This window comes from Abramis brama, assembly GCF_963993115.1.
Source record: "Abramis brama genome assembly, chromosome: 20".
Taxonomy (NCBI): Eukaryota; Metazoa; Chordata; class Actinopteri; order Cypriniformes; family Leuciscidae; genus Abramis; species Abramis brama.
The window spans coordinates 29,068,657-29,082,168 of NC_139982.1; the positions used below are offsets into that span (position 1 = coordinate 29,068,657).

The window sequence follows — 13,512 nt, forward strand, 5'->3', positions numbered from 1 at the left end:
ACTGGGGGCCGTTTTGATGTGATGCTCAATTGGCAAGCAACCAAGGCTAGAAAACAGGTCTTCAAACAAAGTATTTTAATGTGTCATCTTTAGTCTTTATTTCATTTAGGTACTCTTCTCATCATCCCTAAATTTTCACAGGTTGCGCGTCCAAGAATCGCAGGTATCCTTCGTTGCCGTCAATACCAGTCTTTTTGAATTGAACATATGCTATAATTTCCTTGATTCATTTAGAGAGAATGCATTCATAATTAAAAAATAAAATATTATTTGCAAATAGTTAAAATTATTTCAATAAGCCTTTCTTTTTCTTTATTCCCTTAAATCGCTTTTATAATTAATTAATTCCTTTAAATAAAAATACCCAATTTTAGTTTGGGCTAAAGCCCCGAATATCCACTGACCATAGATCCGCCCCTGATGATACCAGTTACGTTTAACAGTCATATAGGGATAATAAGCTATTCATTGTGGAGAGTGCATGATGAAGTGTACGTCTTACATAAAAAAAAAAAAAAAAACGTTTCCCGATATCTTCGGATCGGAAATGCGTCCGTTGTTCAAATTTCCCACGATCAAAGAGGACACTAGAGATCGGTTCACGTGCCGCTTGGGATCTGTCACGTCATATTTACAAACGCCAAAACGGTATTTATTGTTTGAATTTCGTAATAAAATTGATAGAATCTGAGAGCTTAATTTTTTTTTATATTATAACTAACCTGCTCTGTCTAGTCTGTCGGTCTCCGTGTCCTCTTTGCGTCGCGATTTTTCTGTGTGTGAGAAAATGGTGTGGCGTGAGAGCGTGTGAAAAGTGTAAATTGCGTGAGTCTCACGGTGAATGCGTGAGAGTTGGCAGCTCTGCACTTGAAGTAGCCTATCTGAATTAATCTGGCTGCAAGTACCTACTTAGCGTAGACCTATTTTTTTTTTTTTTTTTTCACCAGGGCGGATACAACATAGCCTGAGTAGCAAAACAAAATGAACACGGCAAAAGATACAATGTTCGTTTATATAGGCTACTAGTATTATAAATTAAGCAATTAGAATCGATTATTAGAATCAATAATAATTATTAAACAATCCAAGTTAGCCTGCTTGTCTTAAGGGCGCTTTCACACTAGCACTTTTGGTGCGCACCCGGGTTCGAATGACGTCAGAGTTCGGTTCGTTTGGATGATGTGAACGCTGTTTTCCGAACTCGGGTGCGCACCCGCGAACCGTACTCGAGTCCGCTTAAAAAGGTGGTCTGGGGTACGGTTCATGTGAACTCGGGTACGGTTCGCTGTTGATATGAACGCAATCGTACCAAATCGCGGAAGTGAACCGCTATTGATGACATATAATGTGGTGCGTGCCTGCGTGCATGTGTTTAACAACTGTAAAAGGGTCTATATACACTTACCTTGACGAAAAGCGGGATTGACGCACTGCAAGCAGAGAGATGATTTCTGCTTGCCTCCACAAAAATTGTCTTCGGCGGACATCCCGCTGTCTTTGGAACGGTTTTAATACTTTTGCGGCAGACAGACGCAAGTGTGTTTCTGTATCTTTTCTTTGAAAACAAAACCAAAGGTTCAAAAAAAGAAGAAGAAATGTGAAGCGAGCAATTCTATCCATTTTGACGCTTTTTCATAGCGGTTACCAAGCAACACGTGTACGCGCCAGCTGCAGTTTGATGACGCAAGCGTACCGCGGTTCGGATACAAATAATATAATGTGAACACAGTCCATCGGGGGCTGGGGGAGGGGGGAAGCAATCGAACTCGGGTTCGGAACAGGCAATCGAACCAAGTGTGAAAGCACCCTGAGTCTCGCCGAGGCCAGACCAATCTCCCAAAAGCTTCTCAAACATTCCCCAGTCTTCTCAGGTGGCTGGAAATGCCTATATTGCAGTCAACGGGCCTGTTACAAAACACGCTCACCTGCAAACAAACGTTGTTTTTACGGCGACGCAGATAAAGCACAAAAAGAGCTCTTTTCTGTCTGTGTCATATGTAGGTCACGTGCCCACGTCAAAGTACGCAGCCCTACACACAAGCACTGTCCCCACAGTTTCAAACTTCCGTTCAGAATGCTGACAACCAAGTAAATCCTTGTGCAAATTCGCCCAGGGGATTGGTTTTTCTCAGTGGATCTGAAAGATTTCAGAGGATGTTGGGTCTCATGGCCTCAGCATCACCAGTACTCCAGCTAGGACTACTGCACATGCGTCCTCTCCAGCACTGGCTAAAACCCCATGTACCAGCTCACGCATGGCGATCTGGCCACTTACTAATCAGAGTGAGTCACGGCTGCATCAAAGCCCTGGCTCCCTGGAAAGCGACCGACTGGTACCAGTCTGGCGCGAGTTTGGGTGTTTCGAGGAGAAAAGTGATCTCGACAGATGCCTCCAACCTAGGTTGGGGGGCCCTCTACGAGGGCAGGCCCGTCTCTGGCCTATGGTCAAGCCCGGAGAAGCACCTACATATAAACTGTATAGAGATGAGAGCGGTCGCTCTATCACTGAAAGCTTTTCTCCCATATCTAAAAGGCTACCACGTGCAGGTCCGAACGGACAACATGGCAGTGGTGGCTTACATAAATCGCCAGGGCGGTCTCAGGTCGAACAACCTGCACGCCAAGGCCAGGAGTCTCATTCTATGGGCTCAGCACAACCTGCACTCGCTAAGGGCAGCGCATGTGCCAGGCATTCTGAACCAGGGTGCGGATATGCTGTCCAGAGACAAAGTTCCCCCAGGGGAATGGTCTTTCCACCCTCAAACGGTTCAGCTAATATGGAGCATCTTCAGCAGAGGTCGACCTCTTTGCCTCAGAAGACAACGCTTGTTGCCGAACGTTTTTCTCAAAGAACAGGGACGCGCTTGCCCACGAATGGCCGAGCCATCCGCTATATGCATTTCCTTCTGTCACGATGCTACCACAGGTCATCAAACGGATCAGGGAAAGCAAGTGTGCAGTGGTACTAATAGCCCCTCTCTGGAAGACCCAGTTATGGTTCTCCGAGTTGACGCAACTGCTGAAAACAGCCCCATGGCCAATTCCGCTGAGGAGAGATCTCCTCACCCAGGCAAACGGGAAAATCTGGCATCCCCATCCCGACTTTTGGGCCCTTCATGTATGGCCCCTCAACGGGTACTGAAGCAAGAGTGCCCTCAACTAGGCGCCTCTACGCTTAGAAATGGGGGGTGTTCTCTGGCTGGTGCACAGCACGGAGCCTGGACCCCTACTCTTGCGAAGTACTAAGTATACTCGCCTTTTTACAAGAGCTCATGGACGCGGGTCGCACCCCCTCCACGCCAAAGTATATGTGGCGGCCATAACAGCATCCCACGCTCTTGTGGCCGGACAATCACTAGGAAGAAACGACCTTGTCGTCCCCTTCTTTAAAGGGGCAAGGAGGCTGAACCCTCCGTGACACCCCACTGTGCCTATCTGGGACCTCTCTACGGTCCTGGAAGCATTGAAGGGTGCCCCGTTTGAGACGCTTCAGTCTGCAAACCTAAAGCACCTCTTGCTCAAGACCGCTCTTTTACTGTCGCTCGCTAACAACTCCAGAGCCGTCCTTAAGCCAAGGCATGGTTATATTCCTAAAGTGCTCTCGACTCCATTCAGAGCACAGGTTATTTCCCTAGCAGCTCTTTCCTCACCAGAAGATGAAAGAGACGCAAATTTACTCTGTCCCGTCATAGTCCAGTCATTTTATGAAAAAAGGTTGAACAAATTGCAATAGAAGCAAACTCAACTGATTTTGTATCCTCAATACGTCCTGAGTAAGGGAAAAAAAAGCCACTAATGGCGCTTTTCCACTACACAGTACCAGCTCGCCTCGGCTCAGCTCGGCTCGACTCGACTCGGCTTTGTTTGGTTTTCCACTGTGTAAAAGTTGTACCTGTACCTGCTTCCAGGTACTTTTTTTCGTACCACCTCCGGCGAGGTTCTAAGCGAGCTGAGGCGATACTAAAATGTGACGTGAAAACACGACAGACTGCTGATTGGTCAGAGAGAATCGTCACTATTCACTGCGTCATCATTGCACGCGCCAGACGGAGTATCCTGAATAAAAAACATCAAAAACAAAAACAAAAACATCCAAAAACAGCATACACTCGATTTCCTCCATTGTCCTGTGTGTGTGGGTGTGTCTCGCGCGTCTCGCGTAGAAGATTAAGTCACGGCAGTTTCCTGCAGCGTCGCTATGACGACCAGGTACTATTGTGGAGGTACTATCTGCAATGGAAAACGGAGCGAAAAGCGAGCCGAGCCGAGTCGATTCGAGTCGAGTTGAGCTGGTACTGGTAATGGAAAAGCGCCAAAAGAATCCCATTAGGGGAAAGATTCGAAAAAGACCCAAATATAGCCTATTCATATGCCTATTCATTCTTTTTCTTACGTGAATAGGGTAAAAATTGTAACCTTTAGATATCACCATGAAAATTACTGAGTTGATTACTTACATCAAGACAAACAAAAAATGTATTACAAGTTTTTTTAAATTGTTTGTTAACATGGACAAACGGTGCATAATCTAATTACGTATGTGCTAATTTGCATAAATACCACAACATATCTAAACATTAGGTATAGCCAGGTCAAAATGTCACTGGGTCCGTGGGACTGTTTCTGGGGATTCACTTTTTATTTTGCCTACCTTTTGTCTTCTGCATTCTCCTTACCATTGTCTCCTGTTGAAAGATTTTGTATTTTCAGTCATCAGATTAATTTACATTGTGACTGTGTATCAGATGTAATGCAGTCTGTCTGTGTCTGCAAAGGTGTGTGCCAAATGGCCATGCAGATGAATGACCCATTCAGATGTGTGGCCCATAGAAACTGGTGTGAATGAATAAAGAGAATCAGCATTGCTCAGAGTGGATTAGCAAGTTAGATTGATCTCCTGTGGGAGGTCCTAACAGTTTTCCTTTGTTTGTAGCCCTTTTGTCTTCATGTATAAAGTTCTGTCTTAGACACAGAACTTTGGGTTAAGATTGTTGAAGGGCAACATGCTAACATCACTGCTGAAGGACTGCTACACTACAAACCTTCAATAAATTCTTCTCCCCACAAGAACTCTGGTCAAGCTTACTTATTTTATGTATTGGAGAAATCTAATACATTGGCGAGCCACCCAAACGACTGCTCGGCCAAATACACCAAAATCTAACACTGTTCTTCCCTCAGACTCGTCCCCCAGAAACAGTCCCACGGACCCAGCCCCAAACCCCATCTCTGCAATAATAATTAATAAAGGCTGGTTTAAAGTACTTCTTCCTGCCTCTATGTATTAATGCTCATGGGTAGCCTAAATGGGTTCCATTCAGACATTAACATTAAGTATTTTACTGTTATGTGTCGTCAAGATTCAACAAGACATTTTCACCTGGCTATACCCAATGTTTAGATCTGTTGTGGTATTACTCATATTTATGGAATATACCATGTCTGACAGATTTTGTTCACTGAATGGATAATTTTGCATGTGAACGCTCACACAATGAAAGAATGTTAAGAAGTTGTTACAAATTGCCCTGTATTTAGCACCACAGGTAATAGATGTATATTAGTAGGACTTTCTTGAATTGACACATTCAATGACTATGGACTGTCAACACCCCCTTGTGGAATAACAGGGTAATTGGAATGTGCTGGAAAGTGTGTTATTTGTTATGAATCCGTAGTGTTTTGTTTTGTTTTGTTGTTTTTGTTTTTTTTCAAAAACAAAAAAGAAGAGCATGTTACAATCAGTACAGCATTTAAGAAAATACAGCAAAAGTAACAGAGTTGCACACTAGGGGGATTCATGTAGATCTACTTAAAGACATTGACATTTTTACAAATTTTCAAAGTTTTAACTGCTTTTTGCTTCATAGAAAATCTAATTGAGTCAATATAAAGCTCATTTCTTTCTTAAATTATATAAAACAGTTTTTTTTACAGGAAAATTTACATTTGTGAACATGGAATTTTGCCATTAAAAGAATAAAATGTATTATATAAACCTGACTGTGCTTTGTCTTTATAGTTTTCCAAAAGACCAAATAATAGATGTTTCCAAAACAACACAAATTGGCCATCAATGATTTTGCCAAAATGGTCATGAATCCGTATGTGTGCACGAGAGTTTGCCTCTTTTTATAAAGTGGTGTTATTTAATCGTGTGCGTGCATCTAAAAGTAAGTTTCTAGGTTTATCGATCTTTTTCATTTGTTGTTTATGGGTTATCAACATAATTCTGTTTGTTAGGTTAAATAGGCCTAATTAAAGTCATCTATACAGCCGATCGACCTGCTTATATTATCTTATTGCATGTTCATAGTTGTTTACACAGTACTTGTGTATATTTATATTATTTGTTGATATTGTCGAGTATGCTAAAAAAAAGTGCTTCGTCATTCTGTTTTGCACGCGCTATCTATGTGACGTAATAGACGCAATGGCCATCGAACCGATCTCCGGTCTGACAAATTAACAATGTTATTTTAAGTGATTAAGTGATAAGATAAGAAACATATGTGAATAATATAATTTCTGGATATGTTCTAATCTATCTCTAACCAGAAATGGTTTATCTTTGTTATTGATTATTGTATTGTTATGCTATTATTTATTAATGTTTAGTACTTATGTAGGCCTATTGTTTTCCATTTGTCTTATAGAACCACACATACACCCAATAAATCCTCAACGAAACCTATGTGCATCTTCATTGCGTCCTGACCAGACATAGGCCTACCACAGTGATTAATTTAACCCGAGCCACGGTTACTACATAACAGAAGTTGTGAAGAGTTTGACAATTTCACTGAGAATCAACTCATTAGTTTTGATCAACAAGCCATGTGCATTTAGTCATTGTGCAAATTGTGTAGGGAACTCAGAGAATAGGAGGACTCAAATGTTGTGATGAACGTGAGAAAAAAGAAAACTTAGAGAACAAAACAGAAACAGTCTCTGTGACTCAGTGCAAAAATGTAGACTCTCTGTGGTTCCCGTGCGCACTGCCCACACTCAATGGACACACAGGTAGAGGAGACCACCGACAGCAGAGAACAACAAGGCGACCCACTGAATGACGAATCCCAGGTCCAGCAAGTGAGATGGCCTTGCTCACTGTAATTAACCATAAGTATATTTTGTTACAGAAAAGGTGATTGTCTTTTATTTTGAAATGTTTTGTATTGAAATGGTTGACTTCCGGTCTTAAGCTACACGCTTTTGTTTTCTTTTTGAATGCGCGCTCCCAAGCTAGCGCAGTTTATTGCAGCTTGTTATCCCAAATACGGCAATAACTTCGACACAGAGACCTGGTAAACGTCGAACTTCATGCTTGCAGCCCCTCCGAAGAGGCAAAAGGTGCGTTAATTAAATCAGTTGAGATATGAGCATTTTGTCTGTTAATATGTTTGTTTTTGCACAAATGTAAGACACCATGTGAATGTGAACAATGTTAGCTGATCAGTTACATGTTTTGTATACATTTCAGCTCTTACGTTGGTGATATGGTGAATGGATTAAGGTTCATAAAGGATTAAACATCATAAAACCATCAGTAAAAGTCTCATCCTTGTTCGGGGGGCATGCTACAGTAAGAGCTTCACCTCAGTGTGCTACATCGAGAGGCCCGTGAATTCTAAGGACAATGGCAACAGCACAGGCAGTGAGCTACAACAACACGGAAAATGGACGGCATCAAAGAGCAAACACGTAAGCTACAAACCGAAATCAATGAAACAAGAGCATTATTACATCAAGGAGATACAGAGAGCATGTCAAGGCAGGAATTAAAGGACGATATTGAACGCAAAGAAAAACAATTAGCTGAACTCCATAAAATGGAGGCTGCGACCGAGTTATCATTACCCAGGCGTTCAGAGAGGCCTAGTGTGTTAACGGAGAAAATGCTAGCTTACCAAACTCATTAAAAAGTACAAAAAACTTCTAAGTCTCTATGAACAATGGAAAGGGCTAATCAGAACATCCAGAGAAAGCCTAAAGACTGACTTAAAGTCCCACTCCGATCATATTTTGAGCTATTTTTAAACATTCTCAGTGGTCTTTAAATGATGATTATGCCGTTTTTAGCCAAAATCACAAAACCTGTGCCGTTTTCTGGGACTTTGCTTCAGCAGAGCGGCAGTAGCTCATTAGCAATTCGCCTCTGCGTTGTGGGGGGAGCCGTTGGCACGGAGACGACCCTCCACGTCGTTCACACGCCGCCGACTTGAGCTTCCGAGAAAACGGAGGAGAAGCTGATCATCGCCGTTGCTGGGTTTCCTATCATTATCGGATTAATTGCAGTTTAACCATCAGAGTGAAAGTTTATCATTTGCATGTGTTTTTAAGTCCTGCCAGTTTAACAGGGCGCGCTTGACAGGGCATATAAGAACGCAGAGAGATAGCAGAGAGAGAGAGAGAGAGAGCCTCGGCCGCGCGCGCGCACTCACTATTAATAATAATAAATAATAATGTGACCAAAACGGTTATACAAATGCTGTCATTATAAAAGGTTTCTAGTGTCAATGTATTGCTTGTTTATTTTGTTTACTTTTCATGGTGTGACACTTCTCTTCTCCCATGATCGAACATAGAATGCTGCTACGTCAGAGCGGCCAAAGCGTCAACAAGCTTCCTCGTACTTTTTGACAAGCGTCCTTGACAGGGCGGCCAGAGCTTCTTTGCCGCTCAAGTCGGCGGCGGTGTGAACGTACAGTTAGCATTGCAACCCGCTACCGCACATAGGTGTTGATCCGCCATCGTCTTCTCTACTCCTCAGAACCTGAGCCGCGCGGGCGGGGGCGGAGGGGAGTATGAGCTTGTGGCACCGCCCAGTGGAGTTACTACGTCACAACTCCAGTCTATTTTAGCTGGCATTTTAGCGTCTGCTACTGATTCACAGCCATTTGAATGCAGAAATACTCAGAAATACAACTTTGAACTTATTTTTCTCAAGATATGTCCTCTAACATCAGAAAAATGCCACAAGAACATGTTAACACCTAGAAAAACATGATTTTCATCGGAGTGGGTCTTTAACAGAGCACAAGTTGTTTGCAGTGGCCGATGACATTGAAAAAGGTTTGAACAACATGATAAAGATGTACATTGAAATAAGGGAGCGTACTATGCCATCCTCTGACACAAGACGCAAAATGGATTGATGCAGCTGTGGAGTTGGCTGCAAAGGAAGCAGAATATAAAATTGCGCAGGAGGAAATTAAACAAAAGGAAAAAATTAAAGATATAGATTCTGAACTTGAGCGTTTAAAAGGCAGAAAGGGAAATGCAAGCTGCTCGCGCAAAACTTGAGATCTACAACAGAGAAATGAACATGTACAACTGAAATACAACTGAATAATATGCCACCAATCTGTTAATAAAGCACCAGCTCTATCTAGTGGCTTACCTCCATTAATGCCACAAAACAATGTGTCTATCAATATGTCAAATCACACGGTGAACAATCCAAACACTCAAATTATTACCTCCCACAGACATTTCCCAGTTGGCCCAAGCAATTCAAAACAGTAAAGTCATAAACAGAATCCCAGTGCCAATGCCCACAGTGTTCAGCGGAGATCCAAATAACTACATTGAATGGAAGGCTTCATTCTCTTCACTTGTGGACTGCAAAGGCATCTCACCTGCTGATAAACTTCACTTGCTCAAATGGTACGTCACAGGCCCAGCACAAAAATGTCTTGAGGGCACATTCTATCGCAGTGATGAAGAGGCATACAAGGATGCATGGCAATAGCTTGACCAACGTTTTGGACTGCCTTTTGTCGTCCAAAGAGCTTTCAGAGACAAACTGTCAAAATGGCCTAAAATAAGCTCAAAGGATGCAGAAGGATTAAGGACATTTTCAGACTTTCTAAATGCATGTCTCCAAGCCACACCATATGTAAAAGGCCTAGAGATACTAAGTGACTGTGCGGAAAATCAAAAGATGCTGCAGAAAGTTCCTGACTGGCTGGCAGCTCGTTGGAATCGCCAGGTCACAGTTACACTTATGGACGGCAAGGATTTTCCCTCTTTTAAGGACTTTGCACAATTTGTGGCAGTCGAAGCAGAGATCGCATGCAACCCGGTCACTTCTTCATATGCTTTTCACTCATGCAGCTCATCCTACGAGAAAAGGACCACAAAGGACTTTAAACCAAACAGATCCACACAAGTCTTCACAACGCAAACCACGGTACAAAACAACAAGGCAAGGACAAGCAACACAAAATTAAAGGTACCCTGCATGTTTTGCAAAGATGAAAAACACCAGTTGTCAAAGTGCCCTAACTTTTCAGATCAGCCCTTAGAGAAGCGCACATATGTTAAGGACAATAAACTGTGCTATGGACGCTTAAAGGTGGGCCATAATGCCAAAGATTGTTGCCATCACCACACTTGTGACATTTGCAAAGGAAGGCCCACTTGTCTGCACAATGACAATCACAAGGCATATGAAAGGTCTCGCAGCTCTGACAACACCACTACAAGCACTCCAAATGAAACTGCGGCAGTCACAGCTCTCAACGTTACTAAGGTGGGTGAGTCAAGTAGCATATCCATGATTGTTCCTGTATGGGTGTCTACGGTTCAGAGCCCATCTAAAGAGCAATTCGTTTACGCACTATTAGACACACAAAGTGACAGCACATTTGTCTGTGAAGAATTAAGCAACCAGCTACGAGCGGACACTCACCCTGTAAAGTTAAAGCTAACTACCATGCTGGGTGTTCACTCTATTGTTAAGAGTCACAGAGTATCTGGACTGCGTGTGAGAGGTTATAACTCAGACATTCGCATCGACCTACCCCCCTCATACACCAAAGACTTTATTCCAGTTAACTATGACAACATACCCACTAGTGACACAGCAAAACAATGGCCCCACCTGACAGAAATTGCTGATAAGATACCACCTCTTCTGAGTTGTGATGTTGGACTCATTATCAGATTTAACTGTCCCAGAACTTTAGCTCCAAGACAAGTTCTACTAGGAGAAGGTGAGGAGCCATATGCCATCCGCACAGACCTAGGGTGGAGTATCGTTGGAGGCTCCACACCAGTGCTCAATGAAACTCAGTCAAGTTTGTGTCATAGAATCACAATAAAGGAATTACCCCCTGTAACTCCCATGGACGTGATTAATGTGCTAGAGTCAGATTTTAAGGACACAAAGGCAAGCGACAAAACAGTCTCACAAGAGGATCTCATTTTTTTGGACAAGCTCAAGGAGGGAATAAGGAAAAACGAACAAGGACACTGTGAGATGCCTCTACCATTCAGACAAAGGCCGCACTTACCCAACAACAGAAAGCTTGCTGAAATCAGACTCGAACACTTAAAGCGAAAGTTCAACAAAGATGAAAAGTACAAAAGAGACTTTATAACTTACATGAAAGACATTATTGAAAAGGGTGACGTCGAAGAAGTACACATGAAGGAAAACAAGGTGAACAATGGTACATTCCCCATCACAGGATTTATCATCCCAAAAAGCCCACTAAACTTTGTGTTGTGTTCGATTGTTCAGCCAAACAATGGTACAAGTCTAAACGATCATCTTCTCCAAGGGCCAGACCTGATTAACAATCTAACAGGCATCCTCCTACGGTTCAGACAACATCCTATTGCTCTAATGTGCGATATAGAGAAGATGTTCCACCAGTTTCACGTCCAGAGGTGCAACAATGATTACCTGAGTTTTCTGTGGTGGAAAAACGGCAACACAGAGACACAGCCACGGGTATACAGAATGAAGGTACATCTTTTCGGTGCGACATCATCTCCAGGGTGTGCAAATTACGGATTAAAGTATTTAGCTAAAGAACACTGTCAAACACATCCTGTAGGATCTGAGTTCATGGAAAAGGACTTTTATGTGGACGACGGAGTCACAAGCACAAACATAGTTGAAAAGGCAATACAGCTCACACAAGAGGCCACAGAGACATGCAAGCAAGGAGGGCTCCGTCTACACAAATTTATCTCAAATAGCCCTGCTGTTCTACAAAGCATCCCTCCATCTGAATGTGCAGTAGAGACAAAAACAAAGGACTTAACATTCAAAGACATGCCACAAGAAAGGGCCTTAGGCATCCAATGGAACGTTGAAAGGGACTGTTTCAGATTTGACAACACTTTAAAAGACCAACCAGCAACATGTAGAGGCATCTTATCTACTGTTGCATCCATCTATGACCCCCTTGGCTTCCTGGCGCCACATGTGCTTCACGGAAAAAGGATCCTGCAGGAAATGTGTCACCAAGGTATCAACTGGGACGATTCCCTGCCAGAAGCACTGAGGCCAAAGTGGGAGAGCTGGCAACGTGACTTTGCCAACTTAGACAAGGTAAACATAACTCGTTGTTACTTTCCTGCTAGTTTCAGTGAGCTTAAAGAAATAGAGTTGCACCACTTTTCGGATGCGAGCACGAGTGGTTATGGACAATGCACCTATTTAAGAGCCAAAAAAGTTAAAAAGGAGATTCACTGTTCACTGGTAATAGCCAAAGCCCGTGTTTCTCCTACCAAGTTTACTACAATCCCCTGACTCGAGCTAACTGCAGCTGTAGTTTCAGTCTCAGTTAGTAGCATGTTGAGAGATGAACTCTGCTATGCTCAAGTCAAAGAGTATTTCTGGACTGATTCAAAGTAGTTTTGGGCTATGTAAACAATGAGGGGCATCGTTTCCATACTTTTGTAGCGAATAGAGTCCAAAATATTCGCCAAAGTACAAACCCTCAGCAATGGTTTTATGTGAAGAGAACCCAGCCGATAGTGCATCTAGGGGTAAATCGGTCACTGAGCTTCTCTCATCCAACTAGTTCACCGGCCCCTCCTTTCTCTGGGAGAGGGACCTGCCCACAACACTAAGTGTAGAGCTGGAACCGTCTCTTGGAGATCCAGAAGTCAGAAAAACACAGACAATGTTAACCAAAGTTACAGTGACATTTAGCCTTGTAGAACTTTTGTCCAAGTTCTCGTCATGGTCCAAAGCAGTCAAAGCTGTAGCACGTCTCATAAGAAGGGCCAAGAAAGTCAAATCAAATGCACCAGCTACAGTGAGTGAACAAGAAAGTGCAGTGCATGTCATCATTCAGGATGTACAAAAACAAACATATTGAAAAGAGATAAAACTGTTAAACAAAGGCAACCAGCTTCCACATCACAACAAACTGTTCCACTTAGACATTTTCAGGGACACGGACGGTCTCATCAAGGTCGGAGGGAGACTTTCATCTATCAAGGACTCTTTCAAACACCCTACTGTGATTCCAAAGGAACATCATGTGACCAAACTCATAATAGCTCACTGTCACGACAAAGTAAACACCAAGGAAAAGGCTTCACCATAAACGAAATCAGATCCAGTGGCTACTGGATCCCAGGGATGAGCAGAACCGTTGCTTCTTTCATCCGCCAGTGTGTCATCTGTTGCAGACTCCGCAAAGCTCCGGAGGGTCAGAGAATGAGCGACCTACCTGCAGAATGCTAAGAGCCCTCTCTGCCCTT

General features: G+C 43.0%; 1 protein-coding gene across 2 annotated transcripts in view; it reads left to right on the forward strand.

Annotated features, from left to right (window-relative positions):
• The first annotated feature begins 234 nt into the window (after positions 1–234).
• Positions 235–13,512, forward strand: part of LOC311071425 (N-acylneuraminate cytidylyltransferase B-like) — a 33,640-nt gene continuing 20,362 nt past the window's right edge. For both annotated transcript variants that reach the window (XM_084095830.1, XM_084095831.1), the window contains exon 1: positions 235–648. In XM_084095830.1, the coding sequence (XP_083951956.1) occupies positions 482–648 (167 nt within the window). In that variant the 5' untranslated portion in view covers positions 235–481. The remainder of the gene's footprint in view (positions 649–13,512) is intronic.